This window comes from Hyla sarda, chromosome 12 (genome assembly GCF_029499605.1).
Source record: "Hyla sarda isolate aHylSar1 chromosome 12, aHylSar1.hap1, whole genome shotgun sequence".
NCBI lineage: Eukaryota > Metazoa > Chordata > Amphibia > Anura > Hylidae > Hyla > Hyla sarda.
The window spans coordinates 30,971,474-30,996,070 of NC_079200.1; the positions used below are offsets into that span (position 1 = coordinate 30,971,474).

Sequence of the window (24,597 nt, forward strand, 5' to 3'; positions counted from 1 at the left end):
TAGAGAAGACGTCACCTGTAGTCACTGATATCATTGTGTATTCTCCTCACTGTAGAGAAGACGTCACCTGTAGTCACTGATATCATTGTGTATTCTCCTCACTATAGAGAAGAGGTCACCTGTAATCACTGATATCATTGTGTATTCTCCTCACTATAGAGAAGACGTCACCTGTAATCACTGATATCATTGTGTATTCTCCTCACTTTAGAGAAGACGTCACCTGTAGTCACTGATATCATTGTGTATTCTCCTCACTATAGAGAAGACATCACCTGTAGTCACTGATATCATTGTGTATTCTCCTCACTATAAAGAAGACGCCACCTGTAGTCACTGATATCATTGTGTATTCTCCTCACTATAGAGAAGATGTCACCTGTAGTCACTGATATCATTGTGTATTCTCCTCACTATAGAGAAGAGGTCACCTGTAATCACTGATATCATTGTGTATTCTCCTCACTATAGAGAAGACGTCACCTGTAATCACTGATATCATTGTGTATTCTCCTCACTTTAGAGAAGACGTCACCTGTAGTCACTGATGTCATTGTGTATTCTCCTCACTATAGAGAAGATGTCACCTGTAGTCACTGATACCATTGTACATTCTCCTCTCTACATCAGAGCTGTAGTCACTTGTCAGTTCTACAGTTAGGTCAGTGAAACTACAACTCCCAGCATAACCTCACCACTGCTCAAAGGGGTACTCTACTGGAAAACATTTTTTTTAATCAGCTGGTGCTACAAAGTTAAACAGATTTGTAAATTACTTCTATTTAAAAATCTTAATCCTTCCAGTACTTATTAGCTGCTGTATAAGCGATTCACAGGAAGTTATTTTATTTTTTAATTTCTTTTCTGTCTGACCACAGTGCTCTGTGCTGACACCTCTGTTCATGTCAAGAACTGTCCATAGTAGGATCAAATCCCCATAGCAAACCTATCCTGCTCTGGACAGTTCCTGACATGGACAGAGGTGTCAGCAAATAGCACTGTGGTCAGACTGGAAAGAACTACACAACTTCCTGTGGAGCATACACCAGCTTATAAGTACTGTAAGTATTAAGATTTTAAATAGAAGTAATTTAAAAATCTGTTTAACTTTCTGGCACCAGTTGATATAAAAGTAAATGTTTTCCAGTGGTGTACCCCTTTAAGTAATTCTGGGAGCTGTATATATAAATGGTGAAAACTTCTTTAACACTTTCCTATTCTGTGGCAACTGGTATATCTGATTATTATACTGGAATTTCTCACAATGCGCTACAACAGTGGTGTCTGTCACAACAGGCTAAAAACTTACTGGGGGGAGGGGGTAGGTATGGGGGTGACACCATTTTCTACCGCACCGGGTGACACCAACCCTAGCAACGCCACTGCCGATAACTCATACCGGAATATCGGTATAAGTTATCGTCTATCGGCCTTACACAGGAATCTATTTATAGGTAGTGTTTCCTGTGATAATACCCAGATAGACTGAACATTCAGAGAACTAGGCAATTTCTGAACACATTAAGGGCCATTGGCACCCCATTGGGCGCACATAGGCACAGCAGAGCAGTGAAGCCCTATCTGAAGCCCTCCATGGACATACTATTCATGACCATCTAGTCATCTGAGTGAGCAGCTCACACTAAGTAGTGTAGTTCACGTCAGGAGGGATAGGGTCCAATGATAAGAACACTGACCACACATAGAAGAAGTCCAAAACTCTTCATAGGCATCAACAGTGATATAAATATACTGTATAAATAAGGTGTGGTGGCCACGGGTGAGGTCCGCAGCCACCGCTACGCTGGGGTTAGCTACTTGGTTCTTGGGGGGGTTATGAACCCAGGGTCGGATGGCATTAACCCTTAATGTCACGTGACGCCACTGTAGTCTTGGTATCTCCCGGGGTACTACAGGTCCGGGGAACTCCGTCTCCCCACAGGCTAGCAAGGAAAGAATTGACTCCACACTAGGTTGCAGTTTAACGGAGGCTTTACTAACTTGAAGATAGGTGGTACAATCTTCACAGCGCTCAACCAAAGTCTCCCAAAGGGTTAACAGACAGTCTCTAAAGGACCACACAGCTTGCAGTGCCTGGACTTGATATTGCATATATGCTTGGCTCTTACGGCCGGACTAGGAGTTTTAGCTCTGCGCTATATTAGGCTTGAGATTAAAGTCACTTACTGAAGTGTCGGTAGATTTGTGGCTTTTCGCCGGAAGATAATGAATTGTCCTTTAAGAATCCTCTGATCAAGGCTGAAGTAAAGGCTTGATATCTCTCCACTCTGTACTCTGACTGAAATGAGTTGATGATTCTTCACTCTGAACTCAACTTCCCTCCACACCTGAACTCTGAACTCTTCTGCACTCCACCTCTCTCAGCTTCTCTCCACACTTGAACTCTGAATCCTTCTGAACTCCACCTCTGAACTGTGCAGACCCCTGAACTCTCCAGAACTGAACTACACACCAGAACTGCTGACCCCCGAACTGAACTACACAGGAAATGCCACCCCTTATGAGGGAAAGCTAAACTAAAGCCCATTGGCCAGGCAGCTGTGGATCATAGAGTTGTCTGTCTCTCCTTTGAGATTAACAATAAAGTTACATACAAGTAATAACAAAATACCTTACACAAAAGTTTAGTCTAGCCCTCAGTCCTCCACTCTCACATACCCTGACTAGGCATGAGGTTGCTAGGTAACATAGTTAAAGCTACAGATACCTAATAACTGATTATTAAGTTATAACAGTGCAAATACACATTAGAAATGGTTGAGTCCCTGCAGGGGAGCCCCCAGGACACTGGAGGTCTCAATCTGACAGGGCCTACAATACCTTGACACAATGTACCTGTACTGGGACACCACAAAGGCATACATGACAATGTGACATGTTCAATTTACAGCAGACATGTCTGTACCTTAAGTTCTGCATTCTCTTCATTTATCATCATCATCTCCATCTAATAAAATAGAAGAGAAATGTGACAGGATATAAATGCATATTAGTAAAATCTTTAAATGGGCACTGTCACCAAACTTTTTTTTTATATATGTTGTAGTACTTATGTACTACAACATACCTCGAATATAAATGCATTCATTTTTTTCCCATTAAAATAGTTTATTTTAATTTTGAAAGGAGAGAGACCCCTAGTGGCCGGCTGCAGGCCGGCGTGACGTCAAGCTTGAATTTGGACCGATGCCAGCCGGGGCAATCGGTCCTAATTCATTCAGCCTGCACTCGCTCCCTGCCTGTCAGGCTTCAGCAGGGGGGGGGGGGGGGTAGCGGGGTTCGGGGTAGCGCCGCGGCCCTAACAAAACTATTGTTTTCAACAGGGGGGGGGGAGCGGGGTTCGGGGTAGCGCTGCGGCCCTAACAAAACTATTGTTTTCAACAGAGGTAGTGCGGGGTAGTGCCGCGGCCATGGCCCTAACAAAGTTATTGCTTTCAACACAGGGTGCCTCCAGTTGTTTCACCACTACAACTCCCAGCATGCCCAGACAGCCATTAGATGTCAGAGCAAGCTGGGAGTTGTAGTGGTGAAACAGCTGGAGGCACCCTGTGTAGGTGAACTAAGGGCGGAAGTCGGCCCCCAGCAGACATCAGTGACGTCGCACCTGCTGGGGAAGTCTGCTTAGTAAGTGAGCACACTACCAGGCAGACAAAAAGCCATTTCTCTTTAACTAAAACTAGGTACAGAGTCAGACCAGTCACCAGAGTAACAGAGACTACTGTGGTGGGCCCAGGCTCTGTCACAATAACAGGCCCCACAGGTCCAGCATAGGATGACATAATGTGAAGCTGACTTTAAAGCTAATGATTTGCCACTAATATCTATTTCTTATGGGTAGCTTCACATGCATGTACTTTATATCACTTTATTGGGGACTGTAGAGAAGGGTCATGGCTGGCCTGTCGTTGAGCTGATTGGTGGAAGCACTAAGGTGGTTAGATCACCTATTGATCAAATGGTTTATTCTAAAGTTAGACCATTGGTGTCAAATTCCAGATAGCCCAGGAACATGAAAGCATCATTTTGTAAAACTTCTAATACTAAATAATCTGCCTTAGTTCACTTCTTTAGATCTTAGTCATAGGATTTGTTTAAATGTTGAAATACAGTACTAAGAAAAGAACAGACAAAATCAGACCTCAGTGGTCACCATAAGGACATCATTTTCATCTTCTGGGACGTTGTGACAGAACTGAAAAGGAATGCTGGCTCCTCGGACTTCTCCATTGTGGTCCACATAGCAGAATTGGTAGAACTCATTATCCCTGGGCAGATAATATCCTAAAAAATAGATAAGTAGGTTCCCTTAGTCATGTGGCTAGACTTCTGATGTGTAAGTTCTCATGTAAAAAGCAGGCTCTAGTATGGTCACTAAATCAGAAATAAAGGCTCGAGTATGGTCACTAAATCAGAAATAAAGGCTCTAGTATGGTCACTAAATCAGAAATAAAGGCTCTAGTATGGTCACTAAATCAGAAATAAAGGCTCTAGTATGGTCACTAAATCAGAAATAAAGGCTCTAGTATGGTCACTAAATCAGAAATAAAGGCTCTAGTATGGTCACTAAATCAGAAACAAAGGCTCTAGTATGGTCACTAAATCAGAAACAAAGGCTCGAGTATGGTCACTAAATGAGAAATAAAGGCTCTAGTATGGTCACTAAATCAGAAACAAAGGCTCTAGTATGGTCACTAAATCAGAAATAAAGGCTCTAGTATGGTCACTAAATCAGAAACAAAGGCTCTAGTATGGTCACTAAATCAGAAACAAAGGCTCTAGTATGGTCACTAAATCAGAAATAAAGGCTCTAGTATGGTCACTAAATCAGAAACAAAGGCTCTAGTATGGTCACTAAATCAGAAATAAAGGCTCTAGTATGGTCACTAAATCAGAAATAAAGGCTCTAGTATGGTCACTAAATCAGAAATAAAGGCTCTAGTATGGTCACTAAATCAGAAATAAAGGCTCTAGTATGGTCACTAAATCAGAAATAAAGGCTCTAGTATGGTCACTAAATCAGAAATAAAGGCTCTAGTATGGTCACTAAATCAGAAATAAAGGCTCTAGTATGGTCACTAAATCAGAAATAAAGGCTCTAGTATGGTCACTAAATCAGCAATAAAGGCTCTAGTATGGTCACTAAATCAGAAATAAAGGCTCTAGTATGGTCACTAAATCAGCAATAAAGGCTCTAGTATGGTCACTAAATCAGCAATAAAGGCTCTAGTATGGTCACTAAATCAGCAATAAAGGCTCTAGTATGGTCACTGCTTAGTAACTTCAGTAAAACGTACACAATGTAAATAATTGAAATGACTAAGAAGTCAAAGTACCAATACAAACTACTGCTAATTCCCATTAATCTGCAGTTTTTACTATTACTCTAAGGCCCGAATGTAAAACTCTCTAAGCTCATCCCTTCTTATACACATGGTTAAATGAGTATTGAGTTACATACAGGGGTTTTGTTGTTTAGGAGCCATATTTTCCAGTCAGGGGATATGTATTAGGCAGACTTAATGTACAACATTCACACCCTCTGACTGTAAATCCTGCCCATTACCTGAGTTGTCAGACGAAGCCATCTTGAGAATGGTCGAGTGTATTAAGAAAATGGTAAAAGGTGTTTGACTTGGGCACCCTAAGCTATATATTATAGTAACCTCATTTTTAGGGGGTTAGCTACAGGTCCTCTTTAGGGTCCCTAGCCATCTATAGGACTTTTCTCTTTAACGAGGAGGGAATCTTTTGCACCATCAGGTATTGTGGCCCATCTATAACTGTGCTATAAATAATAATAATATTTATTTATATAGCACCCAAAAATTCAGCAGCACAATTCTGAGGGTACAAATAAAGAAAATGATCAGACATTACAATATCACTGTCACATGCTGCGCTCCCGCCGTGAGCGCAGTGTCCTGGGTCCCCGTCTGTCGACAGGGCTGGAATTGGCATCGTGGGACACACCCCCATGCGAATCCCAGCCCGTCACTTACCCCGCTCTGCTGCTTCTGTAACTCAGCTCCGCCGCGCTCGTCCCCGTCTCCCAGGGCGCGCGTGTGGCAGAGCTCTGAAATGAAAAGGGCCAGTGTGCCTATAATTAGTCTTTGCACCTGACACCACATTAGAAGTTCCTGCACCTCCCACACCCCCTGTCAGATCTTCAGTGCTCATTGCCTAAGAGAAAACGTTCCTATTGCCTGTTTTGCCTATCTGTGTTCCAGACCTTCCTGCTACGTTTTTGACTCCGAACCTTTGCCGCCTGCCTAGACCTTCTGCTACGTTGACTACGCCTCTGCCTCATCCCCTGGTACCTCGCCTTGCCCAGTTACCTGTGTGGTCGAGCCGTATTGGGGGGTAGCGACCTAGGTGTCGCCTGCCGCAGCAAATCCATCCTGCTTTGCGGCGGGCTCTCGTGAAGACCAGCATCACCTTAGACTCCGCTCCCCGATACGGTCTGAGTCATCAGCCACACAGGTAGAGGATCCACATCCTGTTCCAGATCGCCCGCATTCAGGTGCGTGACAATTACGCAAGAATTATTCAACAAGAAGACTGAGGACCCTGTACATACAAGTTTACAGTCTATGAGGAATGAGGTTGAGGCAAACAGCAGAAAGTTCTTTATCGATGCAATGGTCCAGCCATGTTTTATAAAAAGGGTAGATTACATGAAAGTGGGAGGACCAGTCACCAGCCAATCTTAGAATGGCTATTGCATGGACCATAGGTGGTCACTGCTGAATGATATTAGGGGTGAAGGCGTAGTGATCATAGGGGAGACAAATTAGGGAATGTCATACACCTGCCTGAAAAGATATGTCTATGTGGTTGTTGGGAACAACTTTTAGGGTTTGGGGTATTGCATTGCAAAGAACTGGTGCAGCACGAGCAAAGCCTTGAAGACAGGAGTGAGAGGTTCAGATTAGGTGTCGGATGGTGGAAAGATTAGGTGTAGATGAGGAAGGAGATGTAAGTGGGTGAGCTCTTTGAAGCTTGGAGGGTGCTAGTTAACACGTACTGTTGAATTACAGTGGCCGACATTCTAGTACTCATAAGTTTGAGTCATATGTGTTTGCTGTATCAGTATTATGGTGCTATACTGTATTTGATTTTATAATCATACTTAATTTTAACCTCTTATGTGAATTGTGTCAATTGTTGTTTGGTCACAGACAAGATATAGAACGTATTCGTAGTATGAGTATATAGACAACTCTGACCTTTGAAGAGTACGCTATCATCCTCTCTTGTCCTTGCTGAGATCCAGGTGAAATATTCACTAGTATTACTCCATCCAACCTTTAGAGTAAAACAGACACAAAATCAGACCTTACATGATGAGACTCGGTTAGCAGATGGTTTATTATGGGATCAGTTTCATGCAGCATAAAACATTGACAGGTTCCCATTGGTACAATGATATATCATTCTCTCTGAAGCACTGCAGAGGATTCACAATTATAACACCAACTGGGAACCGGGGTCTGAGTCAATAGGGTGATCCCCAGCTGGTTGTCCCCACCCCACCAGACTTAAAGGGGTTATCCAGGAAAAAAAAATGTTTTATATATCAACTGGCTCCAGAAAGTTAAACAGATTTGTTAATTACTTCTATTAAAAAATCTTAATCCTTTCAGTACTTATGAGCTTCTGAAGTTAAGGTTGTTCTTTTCTGTCTAAGTGCTCTCTGATGACATGTGTCTCGGGAACCGCCCAGTTTAGAAGAGGTTTGCTATGGGGATTTGCTTCTAAACTAGGCGGTTCCCGAGACACATGTCAGAGAGCACTTAGACAGAAAAGAACAACCTTAACTTCAGAAGCTCATAAGTACTAAAAGGATTAAGATTTTTTAATAGAAGTCATTTACAAATCTTAGAAAAAGAGACATTAATACCCAGACCTCAAGGAAGGTGAACTATATGAATACAATTGAAGGAAACAAGGATCGTGCTTCAATTATAATAGGATATAGATTTTATTAAAAAATTAATATAAAATATTCCACCTCACAAGGGGCCCCTTGTGAGAGGAGTATACAATGACCTAAAATAGATGACCTAAAATAGACTATCACTGGTAGCTAATTAATATCACAGAATGCACTATTAAACTGGAACAGAGTTGACTACTGAAGAAAGGGTCCATTCATATACCCTGAAACGCATCGTCAGTTTGCGTTCTATCTGGACCTACTTCTGGACCTACTTCTGTGTTCTTGCTGGTCCGGTCCAGAGACGATCCTGTTGATCTTGCCGCTCCGGTCCATAATATACATCGAGTTTGGAGTGGATCTCCAGCGAGCCGTGGAATCAAAGCACATCCTGCAGGTGCTGGCACTGACATCACACGCCACCCTCACGAGGCAGAGGCATTTGCTATCGGTCTGTTGTAGACCTGGTCTCCACGGCAGGACTTTTTCCACCAGCGAGTGCCACCTCTGAAAGTGTCCATCCCCGACGCCTGCCAGCGCCGGGACTCGGAGGTAGCCCACCTGCAGTGACCATCCAAGTGCTAGATCCATCCATCCTCACGGGAGTCTTCCGCTCTCAGGACCGGTAATGTACCACCAAGCTGCCTGTTATCTGTCCTGACACAGTGATACAGTGAAACTAGCAACTGTGAACTTTAATACTTCCTCAGTTTAACAAACCAAACATTGTTTCATTGTCATTCATTAAGAGGAACTTGTCACAATATTACATTATCATCTCTCCAGTGAAAAGGACTGATTTACAAGAGACTTCCCGGCAATTCAAGCGTCTTTAACTCTTTCAGTCCATATCAGTATATTTTGCCTTCACTATTTCAGTGCAATTTGTCTTCACTGTTCCAGTTTAATAGTGCATTCTGTGATATTAATTAGTTACCAGTAATAGTCTATTTTAGGTCATCTATTTTAGGTCATTGTATACTCCTCTCACAAGGGGCCCCTTGTGAGGTGGAATATTTTATATAAATTTTTTAATAAAATCTATATCCTATTATAATTGAAGCACGATCCTTGTTTCCTTCAATTGTATTCATATAGTTTACCTTCCTTGAGGTCTGGGTGTTATTGTCTCTTTTTCTAATATTTATTATTGGCACCATAGGTATAGGTGCATTACTTATTTGTCCTCGGTTGGTGATATAATTGTGAGCTACACATATTTCTTCTTCTTTTTTTTCCTAGTAATTTACAAATCTGTTTAACTTTCTGGAGCCAGTTGATAAATATAAAAATAAGTTTTTTCCTGGAATACCCCTTTAATTCACTGGTTTCTTCCTAAACCCAAACAGTGAGAAAACAATCAAGTGGGGTAGGGAGAAGCCACTAGGGAACACGTGTGACCCCTATTCCCGACCGGTGTTATAACTATGGTTCCAAAAACCGGAGATATAGGTGTAAAAGCACAGCACGTGCTGCAGTCTCCCCTAGTGCAATTTTAAACAAGGCTTCGAAAGCTCCATTTTCCTGTACAGCTTCTTGATAAAAAGGAAGTATGGAACAGAGCACAAGGGAGGGGAGAACATTTCCCTGGAAATCTCCCAAAGATGAGACATAAGGGCTTGGGCAAAAATCCAACTTTTTATTAATAGTGTTCTCAAACATGTCACTCTTTAGCTGTTGCAAAACCCAAACATACTTGGAGAGGCGCAGGTCATTCAGGGACTGGGAGTTCCAGTTTTGCAACTGAAAAGCCCCAGGTTACTGAAAACAGATACATCGATATTTGCACCTTCTATTATTATGGTTGTTTTGCTTGATTACTAATACAAGATGAGAAGGAAAGAAGAAACTGACACAAAGGAAGAATGAAGAAACACTTAAAGGGATACTCCGCCCCGAGACATCTTATCCCCTATCCTTGTCTGATCGCGGGGGTCCCGCCATTTGGAACCCCCGTGATCTCGGCTGCGACACCCCAGACATCCGGTGCACGGATGACTGGCAATGCGGGGCGGAGGCATCACGGTCACGCCAACGCTTGTGATGTCATGCCCCCTTCCATAAACTTGCATTGAGGGTGCATGGCTGTAACGCCACGAGCGGGGCGTGACCGTGACGCCACGAGCCTCCAAACCTGCACCCGACGCTCTAAATGAATGCCGGGTGCAGCAGGGTGCAGCTTTGGATAGGGGATAAGATGTCTAGGGGTGAAGTACCCCGCCGCTGGGGACCCCTGCAATCTTGTATTAGCCACCCACCTGTTTGAGCCATCACGCCCCCTCCCATAGACTTGCATAGCGGGGGCGGGGGTTGATGTCACACGGGGTAGGAGTCATGACGTCAAGCTACTCCAGCCCCGTGATCGCCACCCCACTGTTTGTGAGCTGGCACTGCGGCATGCAGCTCAAACAGGTGAGTGGCGAATACAAGATTGCGGGGGGCCCCAGCGGCGGGACCCCAGCGGCGAGACAGCTTATCCCCTATCTTTTGGATAGGGGATAAGATGTCTCAGGGCCGGAGTACCCCTTTAAAATAACCATGCACATTAGGTAAAAGTAGGTTATCTGATGATTGTTTCACAGCCATACATATTTTAGTCCATATTAGCTGTTACAGCTGTTCATGCTGGCCATACATCATCAATGACACCGGGCGAAGAACATGTTAAATTCCACCAAACGAAGACTGATTTGGTTAAAATTGTCTATTTTTATCAAATTCAATCCAATATGTGTGGGCACAATAACAGTAAATTAACTCCTTTTATGTTGACGTAGAAACCTTTATTCATCTAAGTGTAGAGGAGGCCCCTTGTTAGAGATACAGTCCTGGTTACATTTTTTTCTTTTAGTAAGTAATCTTGACATTTGTTTTTCCTTCCCATATGCATCACCTTACATGCATCAGAGTTGGCATAGAGGCCACAAATCCTTTACTTGGTGCGCATTTTTGCGTGATTTATCAAGACGTAGACGCACTGGTTTAAATAAATCCCCCGCCAGTGCACGGGGCCCCTCTCTGAACTCTCCACAAGGCCTACCTAATTTTTAAGCAAAGCAAGTGCTTGTGCAAAAAGATACAATGTTTTCACGTTTTTTTGCCAGGTGCACTTTTGATAAATGTGCCCCCCTTAGACTTTTTCTTTCACATGACCTTTAAGCACAATTTTACAGTATATAAATATATTTGACAGAAAATAGTAAATGTGTGCATGTCTTGCACTGCATACTGCAAGGTGCACTGATTATTTTGCTCCTGATTGTGTAATTAGACATCCTTATATGCACACTAAACATGGAAAATGTACAATAAAAATTTCAATACATAACGTCCTCCCACCCTTCCCCTTCTGTGCCCCATATAGTGTTATCCCCATATTGCTTCTGTGGCCCCTGTTGTCTTCTCTGGCTGCTTAATATTCTTTGCCATCCTTCCCTCCCCTTGCCTACATCTCCCAGCAATCATTGCAGCTCTGCCAGCCAGCTCACTCTCTGAGAGCAGCCCCTATCCTTCTGCTCTGAGCAGCAGAAAGAGGTTCAGTGTCTGATTTGCTGGGGCTGCACACTCCTCCCAGTTCTCAGCACTAAAGAGAGTATGACTCATCAGTGCAGGGTAGAAACAACCTGATCTGTGCCTCTCAGGAGGATGGGGGCTGCTTTTAGAGAGGAATTTGGACAATGACAGAGTGGATGGCTGGATAATGTAATTCCCTCACTTCAAGCGACAACCAAAGAAGGGAAACTGCTCTTTATAGCTAATGAATGATATTTAGACCTAGTTAAATAGATTGATGAGAGGGAAAGGATGGGCTATGGCTTTAGTTCCCCGGAGTACCCCTTTAACCCTATTTTGTGTCATATTACAATTAAAGACCTTAAGGGCTTGATGGGACTTGTAGTAAGACTGGACAATTGAATGCAGACCACACTGACTTGACAGATGACTGGGACTGACTTGACTCATAAAGTTGTGACTTTAACTTACTTGAATCAATGGTGGTTGCAGGACTTCACTTTGAGGCCTCAAACACTCTGGACGCACACACTAGGCATGACTGCACTGGACCTCAGCAGGAAGCAAGAGCTAAGAGAGAAGCTAGCTCCACCCAGGGCTTATATGGGGGAGACTAGCAAGGAGCCCATAGGTCACTCTTGGGATCACCTGGTCACTGGTACCTCCTGGGTAACAATCACGTTACATAACTCTTAAAGATACAACACATTTAATAATACAATACACTGCAGAACATATGTACAGGAGGGAAACAGGTGCAAGGGGCTCTGGGGAAACTGAAGGAGGCTGCCTGACAGGGCAGCAAGGGTACAGGGCAACATTTCCCGTACTGGGCCACCACAAACTCCCCCTCTTAAATACAGTAGTCCTCGACGGCCAGTCCTGGAGGGCAGAGGACTGAAGTGGCCACTGGGGTCTAATGACAGTTCCTGGGACATTATGCAAAATGTCCTTCACAGGTCTGGTTACAGAACAAGGTAGAAACGAGTCCATGTAGCACTGTAAATGTCCATACATGCTCTTTGGTTTGGTAAACATGTGGGATTAACAAGCTTTGTAACTGCTCTAGGAACACGTTTTAAACCATAATACACACAAGTTTGCAGATTGGGCTGCCGGAGGCAATATACACAATGCTTTGGCTGCTGGGGCCCCTTCGGTTCTTAACACTTCTCCCCAGAACTCAACAAGTGTCACGATTCGGCTGGCTGGAGGTGGATCCTCTGTGCCAGAGAGGGATTGGCGTGGACCGTGCTGGTGGACCGGTTCTAAGTTGTTACTGGTATTCACCAGAGCCCGCCGCAAAGCGGGATGGTCTTGCAGCGGCGGTAGCAACCAGGTCGTATCCACCAGCAATGGCTCAACCTCTCTGACTGCTGAAGATAGGCGCGGTACAAGGGAGTAGACAAGAGCAAGGTCGGACGTAGCAGAAGGTCAGGGCAGGCAGCAAGGATCGTAGTCAGGGGCAACTGCAGGAGGTCTGGAACACAGGCTAGGAACACACAAGGGAACGCTTTCACTGGCACAATGGCAACAAGATCCGGCGAGGGAGTGCAGGGGAAGTGAGGTATAAGTAGGGAGTGCACAGATGAGAATACTGATTAGGCCTGCTGCGCCAATCAGTGGCGCAGCGGCCCTTTAAATGGCAGAGACCCGGCGCGCACGCGCCCTAAGGAGCGGGGCCGCGCGCGCCGGGACAACACAGACGGGGAACGGGTCAGGTACGGGAGCCGAGATGCGCATCGCGAGCGGGCGCAACCCGCATCGCGAATCGCATCCCGGCTGGGAGTAATATCGCAGCACACCCGGTCAGCAGGTCTGACCGGGGCGCTGCGAATGAGAGAACGCTGCGAGCGCTCCGGGGAGGAGCGGGGACCAGGAGCGCTCGGCGTAACAGTACCCCCCCCCCCCTTGGGTCTCCCCCTCTTTTTGGAGCCTGAGAACCTGAGGATAAGACTTTTGTCCAGGATGTTGTCCTCAGGTTCCCAGGATCTCTCCTCAGGGCCGCAATTCTCCCAGTCGACCAAGAAGAATCTTTTACCTCTGACCGTTTTGGATGCTAGAATCTCCTTCACAGAAAAGACGTCAGAAGATCCGGAAACTGGAGTGGTAGAAACAACTTTGGGAGAGAAGCGGTTAAGGATGAGTGGTTTAAGGAGAGAGACATGGAAGGCATTGGGAATACGGAGAGAAGGAGGAAGAAGGAGTTTGTAAGAGACAGGGTTGATCTGGCACTTGATTTTGAAAGGACCAAGATAGCGTGGTCCCAGTTTGTAACTGGGGACACGAAAGCGGACATATTTAGCGGAGAGCCATACCTTGTCTCCGGGAGCAAAAATGGGGGGAGTTCTTCTTTTTTTATCAGCAAATCTTTTCATCCGGGATGAAGCCTGTAAAAGACAATTTTGGGTCTCTTTCCATATGGTGGAAAGATCACGAGTCACTTCATCCACAGCGGGCAAACCAGAGGGCAAGGGAGTAGGGAGGGGAGGAAGAGGGTGACGGCCGTACACCACGAAAAATGGGGATTTAGCAGAAGATTCGGAGACTCTGAAGTTGTATGAGAATTCGGCCCATGGTAGAAGATCTGCCCAGTCATCCTGGCGGGAGGAAACAAAATGCCGTAAATAGTCACCCAGGACCTGATTAACTCTTTCTACTTGCCCATTGGATTGGGGATGATAAGAAGAAGAGAAGTTTAATTTGATCTTGAGCTGTTTACAGAGGGCCCTCCAGAATTTAGACACGAATTGGACGCCTCTATCTGAGACGATATGCGTGGGCAAACCGTGAAGGCGAAAAATGTGTATAAAAAATTGCTTTGCCAACTGAGGCGCTGAAGGAAGACCAGGAAGAGGAATAAAATGTGCCATCTTGGAAAATCGATCAACGACCACCCAAACAACTGTGTTGCCACGGGATGAGGGCAAGTCCATAATAAAGTCCATACCAATCTGTGACCAAGGCTGTTCAGGAACAGGCAGAGGATGAAGGAGACCAGCAGGCTTCTGGCGAGGAGTCTTATCCCGGGCACAGACAGTACAGGCCCGCACGAAATCAATAACATCAGTCTCCAGAGTCGGCCACCAATAAAATCGAGAGATGAGTTGCAAGGATTTTTTGATGACCACATGGCCTGCGAGGTGGGAAGAGTGTCCCCATTTGAGAATCCCGAGACGCTGGCGTGGAGAAACGAAGGTCTTCCCTGGAGGAGTTTGCCTGATGGAAGCTGGAGAAGTGGAGATCAGACAGTCCGGAGGAATGATGTGTTGCGGAGAGACCTCTACTTCAGAGGCATCAGAAGAACGAGAGAGGGCATCGGCCCTAATGTTCTTGTCAGCAGGGCGAAAATGGATTTCAAAGTTAAAACGGGCAAAGAACAACGACCACCTAGCCTGGCGAGGGTTCAGTCGTTGGGCAGACTGGAGGTAGGAGAGATTCTTGTGATCATTGTATATGATAACTGGAAATTTTGATCCCTCCAGCAGGTGCCTCCATTCCTCAAGCGCCAATTTAATGGCCAGTAGTTCTTGATCCCCGATGGAATAGTTTCTCTCCGCCGGGGAGAAGGTCCTAGAAAAAAAACCACAAGTCACAGCATGCCCGGAAGAATTTTTTTGTAGAAGGACAGCTCCAGCTCCCACTGAGGAGGCATCTACCTCCAATAGGAAGGGTTTAGATGGGTCAGGTCTGGAGAGCACGGGAGCGGAAGAAAAGGCAGACTTGAGATGTTTAAATGCGTCTTCCGCTTGGGGGGACCAGGACTTGGGATTGGCATTTTTCTTGGTTAAAGCCACGATAGGAGCCACAATAGTGGAAAAGTGTGGAATAAACTGTCTGTAATAATTGGCGAACCCCAAAAAACGTTGGATAGCACGGAGTCCGGAGGGGCGTGGCCAATCTAAGACGGCAGAGAGTTTATCTGGGTCCATTTGTAGTCCCTGGCCAGAGACCAAGTATCCTAGGAAAGGAAGAGATTGACATTCAAACAGACATTTCTCCATTTTGGCATAAAGTTGATTGTCACGAAGTCTCTGAAGAACCATGCGGACATGCTGGCGGTGTTCTTCTAAGTTGGCAGAAAAAAATCAGAATATCGTCCAGATAAACCGCAACACAGGAATATAGGAGATCACGAAAAATTTCATTAACAAAGTCTTGGAAGACGGCAGGGGCGTTGCATAGGCCAAAGGGCATGACCAGATACTCAAAGTGTCCATCTCTGGTGTTAAATGCGGTCTTCCATTCGTCCCCCTCCCTGATGCGGATGAGATTATAAGCACCTCTTAAGTCCAGTTTGGTAAAGATGTGGGCACCTTGTAAGCGATCAAAGAGTTCCGAGATAAGGGGTAGCGGTTTTTTACCGTGATTTTATTAAGTCCGCGGTAATCAATACAAGGACGTAGGGAGCCATCTTTTTTGGACACCAAAAAAAATCCAGCTCCGGCAGGAGAGGAGGACTTGCGGATAAACCCCTTTTTTAAATTCTCCTGGATGTACTCCGACATGGCAAGAGTCTCTGGAGCAGACAGAGGATAGATTCTGCCCCGGGGTGGGGTAGTACCCGGGAGGAGGTCAATAGGACAGTCATAAGGCCTGTGAGGAGGCAAAGTCTCAGCTTGCTTTTTGCAAAAAACGTCAGAATAGTCCATATAAGCCTTAGGAAGACCGGATACAGGGGGAACCACAGGGTCACGGCAAGGAGTACTGGGCACCGATTTAAGACAGTCCTTGTGACAAGAAGTACCCCAGTTCTTGATTTCTCCTGTGGACCAATCAAGGGTTGGGGAATGGCGTTGAAGCCACGGTAATCCAAGAAGAATTTCAGAAGTGCAGTTGGAGAGGACCAAAAATTAAATTTTTTCGTGATGAGGTCCGATGCACATTAGGATAGGTTCCGTGCGGTAACGCACGTACAGTCCAATCTTTCATTGTTAACAGAATTGATGTAGAGGGGTCTGGCGAGACTGGTCACCGGGATGTTGAACCTGTTGATGAGAGAGGCCAAAATAAAATTTCCTGCAGATCCGGAATCCAAGAAGGCCGTAGCAGAGAAGGAGAAGGTAGAGGAAGATATCCGCACAGGCACAGTAAGGCGTGGAGAAGCAGAGTAGACATCAAGAACTGTCTCATCTTTGTGCGGAGTCAGCATACGTCTTTCCAGGCGGGGAGGACGGATAGGACAATCTTTCAAGAAGTGTTCGGTACCGGCACAGTACAGGCATAGGTTCTCCATGCGGCGTCGTGTCCTCTCTTGAGGTGTCAAGCGAGACCAGTCAACTTGCATAGCCTCCACGGCGGGAGGCACAGGAACGAATTGCAGAGGACCAGAGGAGAGAGGAGCTGGGGAGAGAAACCGCCTCGTGCGAACAAAGTCCATATCCTGGCGGAGCTCCTGACGCCTTTCGGAAAAACGCATGTCAATGCGGGTGGCAAGATGAATAAGTTCATGCAGGTTAGCAGGAATTTCTCGTGCGGCCAGCACATCTTTAATGTTGCTGGATAGGCCTTTTTTAAAGGTCGCGCAGAGGGCCTCATTATTCCAGGATAATTCGGAGGCAAGAGTACGGAATTGGATGGCGTACTCGCCAACAGAAGAATTACCCTGGACCAGGTTCAGCAGGGCAGTCTCAGCAGAAGAGGCTCGGGCAGGTTCCTCAAAGACACTTCGGATCTCCGTGAAGAAGGAGTGTACAGAGGCAGTGACGGGGTCATTGCGGTCCCAGAGCGGTGTGGCCCATGACAGAGCTTTCCCAGACAGAAGGCTGACTACGAAAGCCACCTTAGACCTTTCAGTTGGAAACTGGTCCGACATCGCAATGTGCAGGGAACATTGCGAAAGAAAGCCACGGCAAAACTTAGAGTCCCCATCAAATTTATCCGGCAAGGATAATCGTAAGCCGGAAGCGGCCACTCGCTGCGGAGGAGGTGCAGGAGCTGGCGGAGGAGATTGTTGCTGGAGCTGTGGTAATAGCTGCTGTAGCATCACGGTCAGTTGAGACAGCTGGTGACCTTGTTGCGCTATCTGTTGCAACTGCTGGGCGACCACCGTGGTGAGGTCGGCGACAACTGGCAGTGGGACTTCAGCGGGATCCATGGCCGGATCTACTGTCACGATTCGGCTGGCTGGAGGTGGATCCTCTGTGCCAGAGAGGGATTGGCGTGGACCGTGCTGGTGGACCGGTTCTAAGTTGTTACTGGTATTCACCAGAGCCCGCCGCAAAGCGGGATGGTCTTGCAGCGGCGGTAGCAACCAGGTCGTATCCACCAGCAACGGCTCAACCTCTCTGACTGCTGAAGATAGGCGCGGTACAAGGGAGTAGACAAGAGCAAGGCGGACGTAGCAGAAGGTCAGGGCAGGCAGCAAGGATCGTAGTCAGGGGCAACGGCAGGAGGTCTGGAACACAGGCTAGGAACACACAAGGGAACGCTTTCACTGGCACAATGGCAACAAGATCCGGCGAGGGAGTGCAGGGGAAGTGAGGTATAAGTAGGGAGTGCACAGGTGAGAATACTGATTAGGCCTGCTGCGCCAATCAGTGGCGCAGTGGCCCTTTAAATGGCAGAGACCCGGCGCGCGCGCGCGCGCCTAAGGAGCGGGGCCGCGCGCGCCGGGACAACACAGACGGGGAACGGGTCAGGTACGGGAGCCGAGATGCGCATCGCGAGCGGGCGCGACCCGCATCGCGAATCGCATCCCGGCTGGGAGTAATATCGCAGCGCACCCGGTCAGCAGGTCTGACCGGGGCGCTGCGAATGAGAGAACGCTGCGAGCGCTCCGGGGAGGAGCGGGGACCCGGAGCGCTCGGCGTAACAACAAGTAGTGTGATAATATATAACCATTTCACCACTGCATAATGTACTCTGCCTCTACACATGTCTTACTTTTAGTTCCAGGGGAACCCTCTGGCCAGTAGAGTACCCTGTACACGAGGACAGAAAAATGTTAGACACATATATATTTGTAGACTGGGACTACAAGTAATGTTACAGTCCTAACTTAAGTGTTTACATATGAACTGACTGTGTGTGTGGTACATAACCTTATACACTATATTGTGAGCTAATCTTTGTACCTTGCAGGAATTTGTCCTTGTGTTGACCTTTGGGACCTGCGCAACACCACTTCTGGAGAGTTTAGAACTCCTTCGTCTTCAGGAGCTCTTGGAACCTCTGGAACGGCAGCTGGCTCTTTCTCAGCAAACTTGGGAGCTAGTATTAGTCCAGGACTAGTTGGATTCAGAGTCTCTGGCAGCAGTGGTGGAGAGACTGGTGACAGGGTCAGCACTCTAGAGACGGGGGTATAAGCTGGAGCCAACGGTGAAAAGACTGGGACTGGTGTGGAGATTAGTGTCCGTTGTACCGTCCCCAGGGTTGGTGAGACACAGAAGATCGCAGGCTGACTCAGAGAAAACATGGGGAAATCCATAGATGGATCCCTTTGCCTGGGACGTACTCTCTCACAGGTCTGACGGTTGGAGGATTGTCACGATTCGGCTGGCTGGAGGTGGATCCTTTGTGCCAGAGAGGGATTGGCGTGGACCGTGCTGGTGGACCGGTTCTAAGTTGCTACTGGTATTCACCAGAGCCCGCCGCAAAGCGGGATGGTCTTGCAGCGGCGGTAGCAACCAAGTCGTATCCACCAGCAACGGCTCAACCTCTCTGACTGCTGAAGATAGGCGCGGTACAAGGGAGTAGACAAGAGCAAGGTCGGACGTAGCAGAAGGTCAGGGCAGGCAGCAAGGATCGTAGTCAGGGGCAACGGCAGGAGGTCTGGAACACATGCTAGGAACACACAAGGAAACGCTTTCACTGGCACAATGGCAACAAGATCCGGCGAGGGAGTGCAGGGGAAGTGAAGTATAAATAGGGAGTGCACAGGTGAACACACTAATTAAGCCAGCTGCGCCAATCAGTGGCGCAGTGGCCCTTTAAATTGCAGAGACCCGGCGCGCACCCTAAGGAGTGGGGCCGCGCGCGCCGGGACAAGACCGACGGAGAGCGAGTCAGGTACGGGAGCCGGGATGCGCATCGCGAGCGGGCGCCTCCCGCATCGCGAATCGCATCCCGGCTGAGAGAGGTATTCCAGCGCACCCGGTCAGCAGGTCTGACCGGGGCGCTGCAAATGCGAGGATGTTGCGAGCGCTCCGGGGAGGAGCGGGGACCCGGAGCGCTCGGCGTAACAGTACCCCCCCCCCTTGGGTCTCCCCCTCTTCTTGGAGCCTGAGAACCTGAGGACAAGACTTTTGTCTAGGATGTTGTCCTCAGGTTCCCAGGATCTCTCTTCTGGACCACAGCCTTCCCAATCCACCAAGAAATTTTTTTTCCCTCTGACCGTCTTGGAGGCCAGAATCTCCTTCACGGAGAAGACGTCAGAAGAACCGGAAACAGGAGTGGGAGAAACAAGTTTGGGAGAGAAGCGGTTAATGATGAGTGGTTTAAGGAGAGAGACATGGAAGGCATTGGGAATACGAAGAGAAGGAGGAAGAAGGAGTTTGTAAGAGACAGGGTTAATCTGGCACAAGACTTTGAAAGGACCAAGATAGCGTGGTCCCAGTTTGTAACTGGGGACACGAAAGCGGACATATTTAGCGGAGAGCCATACCTTGTCTCCGGGAGCAAAAATGGGGGGAGTTCTTCTTTTCTTATCGGCAAACCTTTTAATGCGGGATGAAGCCTGTAAAAGAGAATTTTGGGTCTCTTTCCATATGGTGGAAAGATCCCGAGTCACTTCATCCACAGCGGGCAAACCAGAGGGCAAGGGAGTAGGAAGGGGAGGAAGAGGGTGACGGCCGTACACCACGAAAAATGGGGACTTAGCAGAAGATTCGGAGACTCTGAAGTTGTATGAGAATTCGGCCCATGGTAGAAGATCTGCCCAGTCATCCTGGCGGGAGGAAACAAAATGCCGTAAATAGTCACCCAGGACCTGGTTAATTCTTTCTACTTGCCCATTGGATTGGGGATGATAAGAAGAAGAGAAGTTTAATTTAATCTTGAGCTGTTTACAGAGGGCCCTCCAGAATTTAGACACGAAGTGGACGCCTCTATCCGAGACGATCTGCGTGGGCAAACCGTGAAGACGAAAAATGTGTATAAAAAATTGTTTTGCCAACTGAGGCGCTGAAGGAAGACCAGGAAGAGGAATAAAATGTGCCATCTTGGAAAATCGATCAACGACCACCCAAACAACAGTGTTGCCACGGGATGGGGGTAAGTCTGTAATAAAATCCATACCAATCAGTGACCAAGGCTGTTCGGGGACAGGCAGAGGATGAAGGAGACCAGCAGGCTTCTGGCGAGGAGTCTTATCCCGGGCACAGACAGTACAGGCCCGCACAAAATCAACAACATCTGTCTCCAGAGTCGGCCACCAATAGAAACGAGAGATGAGTTGCAAGGATTTTTTGATGCCCGCATGGCCTGCGAGGTGGGAGGAGTGTCCCCATTTGAGAATCCCGAGACGCTGGCGTGGAGAAACGAAGGTCTTCCCTGGAGGAGTTTGCCTGATGGAGGCTGGAGAAGTGGAGATCAGACAGTCAGGAGGAATGATGTGTTGCGGAGAGAGCTCTACTTCCGAGGCATCCGAGGAACGAGAGAGGGCATCGGCCCTAATGTTCTTGTTGGCAGGGCGAAAATGAATTTCAAAGTTAAAACGGGCAAAGAACAACGACCACCTGGCCTGGCGAGGGTTCAGCCGTTGGGCAGACTGGAGATAGGAGAGATTCTTGTGATCAGTGTATATGATAACTGGAAATTTTGATCCCTCCAGCAGATGCCTCCATTCCTCAAGCGCCAATTTAATGGCCAGTAGTTCTCGATCCCCGATGGAGTAGTTTCTCTCCGCCGGAGAGAAGGTCCTAGAAAAAAAAACCACAAGTAACAGCATGCCCGGAAGAATTTTTTTGTAGAAGGACAGCTCCAGCTCCCACTGAGGAGGCATCTACCTCCAATAGGAAGGGTTTAGATGGGTCAGGTCTGGAGAGCACGGGAGCAGAAGAAAAGGCAGACTTGAGATGTTTAAATGCGTCTTCCGCTTGGGGAGACCAGGACTTGGGATTGGCATTTTTCTTGGTTAAAGCCACGATAGGAGCCACAATAGTGGAAAAGTGTGGAATAAATTGTCTGTAATAATTGGAGAACCCCAAAAAACGTTGGATAGCAAGAGAGTTCGGAGGGGCGTGGCCAATCTAAGACGGCATAGAGTTTATCTGGGTCCATTTGTAGTCCCTGGCCAGAGACCAAGTATCCTAGGAAAGGAAGAGATTGACATTCAAACAGACATTTCTCCATTTTGGCATAAAGTTGATTGTCTCGAAGTCTCTGAAGAACCATGCGGACATGCTGGCGGTGTTCTTCTAAGTTGGCAGAAAAAATCAGAATATCGTCCAGATAAACCACAACACAGGAATATAAGAGATCACGAAAAATTTCATTAACAAAGTCTTGGAAGACGGCAGGGGCGTTGCACAGGCCAAAGGGCATGACCAAATACTCAAAGTGTCCATCTCTGGTGTTAAATGCAGTCTTCCATTCGTTCCCCTCCCTGATGCGGATGAGATTATAAGCACCTCTTAAGTCCAGTTTGGTAAAGATGTGGGCACCTTGTAGGCGATCAAAGAGTTCCGAGATAAGAGGTAGGGGGTAGCGGTTCTTTACCGTGATTTTATTAAGTCCGCGGTAATCAATGCAAGGACGTAGGGAGCCATCTTTTTTGGACACAAAAAAAAATCCAGCTCCGGCAGGAGAGGAGGATTTGCGGATAAACCCCTTTTTTAAATTTTCCTGGATGTATTCTGACATGGCAAGAGTCTCTGGAGCAGACAGAGGATAAATTCTGCCCCGGGGTGGAGTAGTACCCGGGAGGAGGTCAATAGGACAGTCATAAGGCCTGTGAGGAGGTAAAGTCTCAGCTTGCTTTTTGCAAAACACGTCAGCATAGTCCATATAAGCCTTAGGAAGACCGGTTACAGGGGGAACCACAGGGTCACGGCAGGGAGTACTGGGAACCGGTTTAAGACAGTCCTTGAAACAAGAAGTACCCCAGTTCTTGATTTCTCCTGTGGACCAATCAAGGGTTGGGGAATGGCGTTGAAGCCACGGTAATCCAAGAAGAATTTCAGAAGTGCAGTTGGAGAGGACCAAAAATTCAATTTTTTCGTGATGAGGTCCAATGCACATTAGGAGAGGTTCCGTGCGGTAACGCACGGTACAGTCCAATCTTTCATTGTTAACAGAATTGATGTAGAGGGGTCTGGCGAGACTGGTCACCGGGATGTTGAACCTGTTGATGAGAGAGGCCAAAATAAAATTTCCTGCAGATCCGGAATCCAAGAAGGCCATAGTAGAGAAGGAGAAGGTAGAGGAAGATATCCGCACAGGCACAGTAAGGCGTGGAGAAGCAGAGTTGACATCAAGAGCTGTCTCACCTTTGTGCGGAGTCAGCGTACGTCTTTCCAGGCGGGGAGGACGGATAGGACAATCCTTCAAGAAGTGTTCGGTACCGGCACAGTACATGCACAGATTCTCCATGCGGCGTCGTGTCCTCTCTTGAGGTGTCAAGCGAGACCGGTCAACTTGCATAGCCTCCACAGGAACGGATTGCAGAGGACCAGAGGAGAGAGGAGCCGGGGAGAAAAAACGCCTCGTGCGAACAAAGTCCATATCCTGGCGGAGCTCCTGACGCCTTTCGGAAAAACGCATGTCAATGCGGGTGGCCAGATGAATAAGTTCATGCAGGTTAGCAGGAATTTCTCGTGCGGCCAGCACATCTTTAATGTTGCTGGATAGGCCTTTTTTAAAGGTCGCGCAGAGGGCCTCATTATTCCAGGATAATTCGGAGGCAAGAGTACGGAATTGGATGGCGTACTCGCCAACAGAAGAATTACCCTGGACCAGGTTCAGCAGGGCAGTCTCAGCAGAAGAGGCTCGGGCAGGTTCCTCAAAGACACTTCGAATCTCCGTGAAGAAGGAGTGCACAGAGGCAGTGACGGGGTCATTGCGGTCCCAGAGCGGTGTGGCCCATGACAGAGCTTTCCCAGACAGAAGGCTGACAACGAAAGCCACCTTAGACCTTTCAGTAGGAAACTGGTCCGACATCATCTCCAAGTGCAGGGAACATTGCGAAAGAAAGCCACGGCAAAACTTAAAGTCCCCATCAAATTTATCCGGCAAGGATAATCGTAGGCCGGAAGCGGCCACTCGCTGCAGAGGAGGTGCAGGAGCTGGCGGAGGAGATGATTGCTGAAGCTGTGGTAGTAGCTGCTGTAGCATCACGGTCAGTTGAGACAGCTGGTGGCCTTGTTGCGCTATCTGTTGCGACTGCTGGGCGACCACCGTGGTGAGGTCGGCGACAACTGGCAGTGGGACTTCAGCGGGATCCATGGCCGGATCTACTGTCACGATTCGGCTGGCTGGAGGTGGATCCTCTGTGCCAGAGAGGGATTGGCGTGGACCGTGCTGGTGGACCGGTTCTAAGTTGCTACTGGTATTCACCAGAGCCCGCCGCAAAGCGGGATGGTCTTGCAGCGGCGGTAGCAACCAGGTCGTATCCACCAGCAACGGCTCAACCTCTCTGACTGCTGAAGATAGGCGCGGTACAAGGGAGTAGACAAGAGCAAGGTCGGACGTAGCAGAAGGTCAGGGCAGGCAGCAAGGATCGTAGTCAGGGGCAACGGCAGGAGGTCTGGAACACAGGCTAGGAACACACAAGGAAATGCTTTCACTGGCACAATGGCAACAAGATCCGGCGAGGGAGTGCAGGGGAAGTGAAGTATAAATAGGGAGTGCACAGGTGAACACACTAATTAAGCCAGCTGCGCCAATCAGTGGCGCAGTGGCCCTTTAAATTGCAGAGACCCGGCGCGCGCGCGCCCTAAGGAGCGGGGCCGCGCGCGCCGGGACAAGACCGACGGAGAGCGAGTCAGGTACGGGAGCCGGGATGCGCATCGCGAGCGGGCGCCTCCCGCATCGCGAATCGCATCCCGGCTGAGAGAGGTATTGCAGCGCACCCGGTCAGCAGGTCTGACCGGGGCGCTGCAAATGCGAGGATGTTGCGAGCGCTCCGGGGAGGAGCGGGGACCCGGAGCGCTCGGCGTAACAAGGATATGGTGCTGGGAGCACTGGCA

General features: G+C 47.8%; 1 protein-coding gene across 1 annotated transcript in view; it reads right to left on the reverse strand.

Annotated features, from left to right (window-relative positions):
- Positions 1-24,597, reverse strand: part of CALCOCO2 (calcium binding and coiled-coil domain 2) — a 99,582-nt gene that overhangs the window by 51,382 nt on the left and 23,603 nt on the right. The window contains exons 3-5 of the mRNA XM_056548206.1: positions 7,248-7,326; positions 4,160-4,302; positions 2,927-2,968 (exon numbers count right to left, since the gene is read on the reverse strand). Coding sequence (XP_056404181.1) covers positions 2,927-2,968; positions 4,160-4,302; positions 7,248-7,326 — 264 coding nt within the window. The remainder of the gene's footprint in view (positions 1-2,926; positions 2,969-4,159; positions 4,303-7,247; positions 7,327-24,597) is intronic.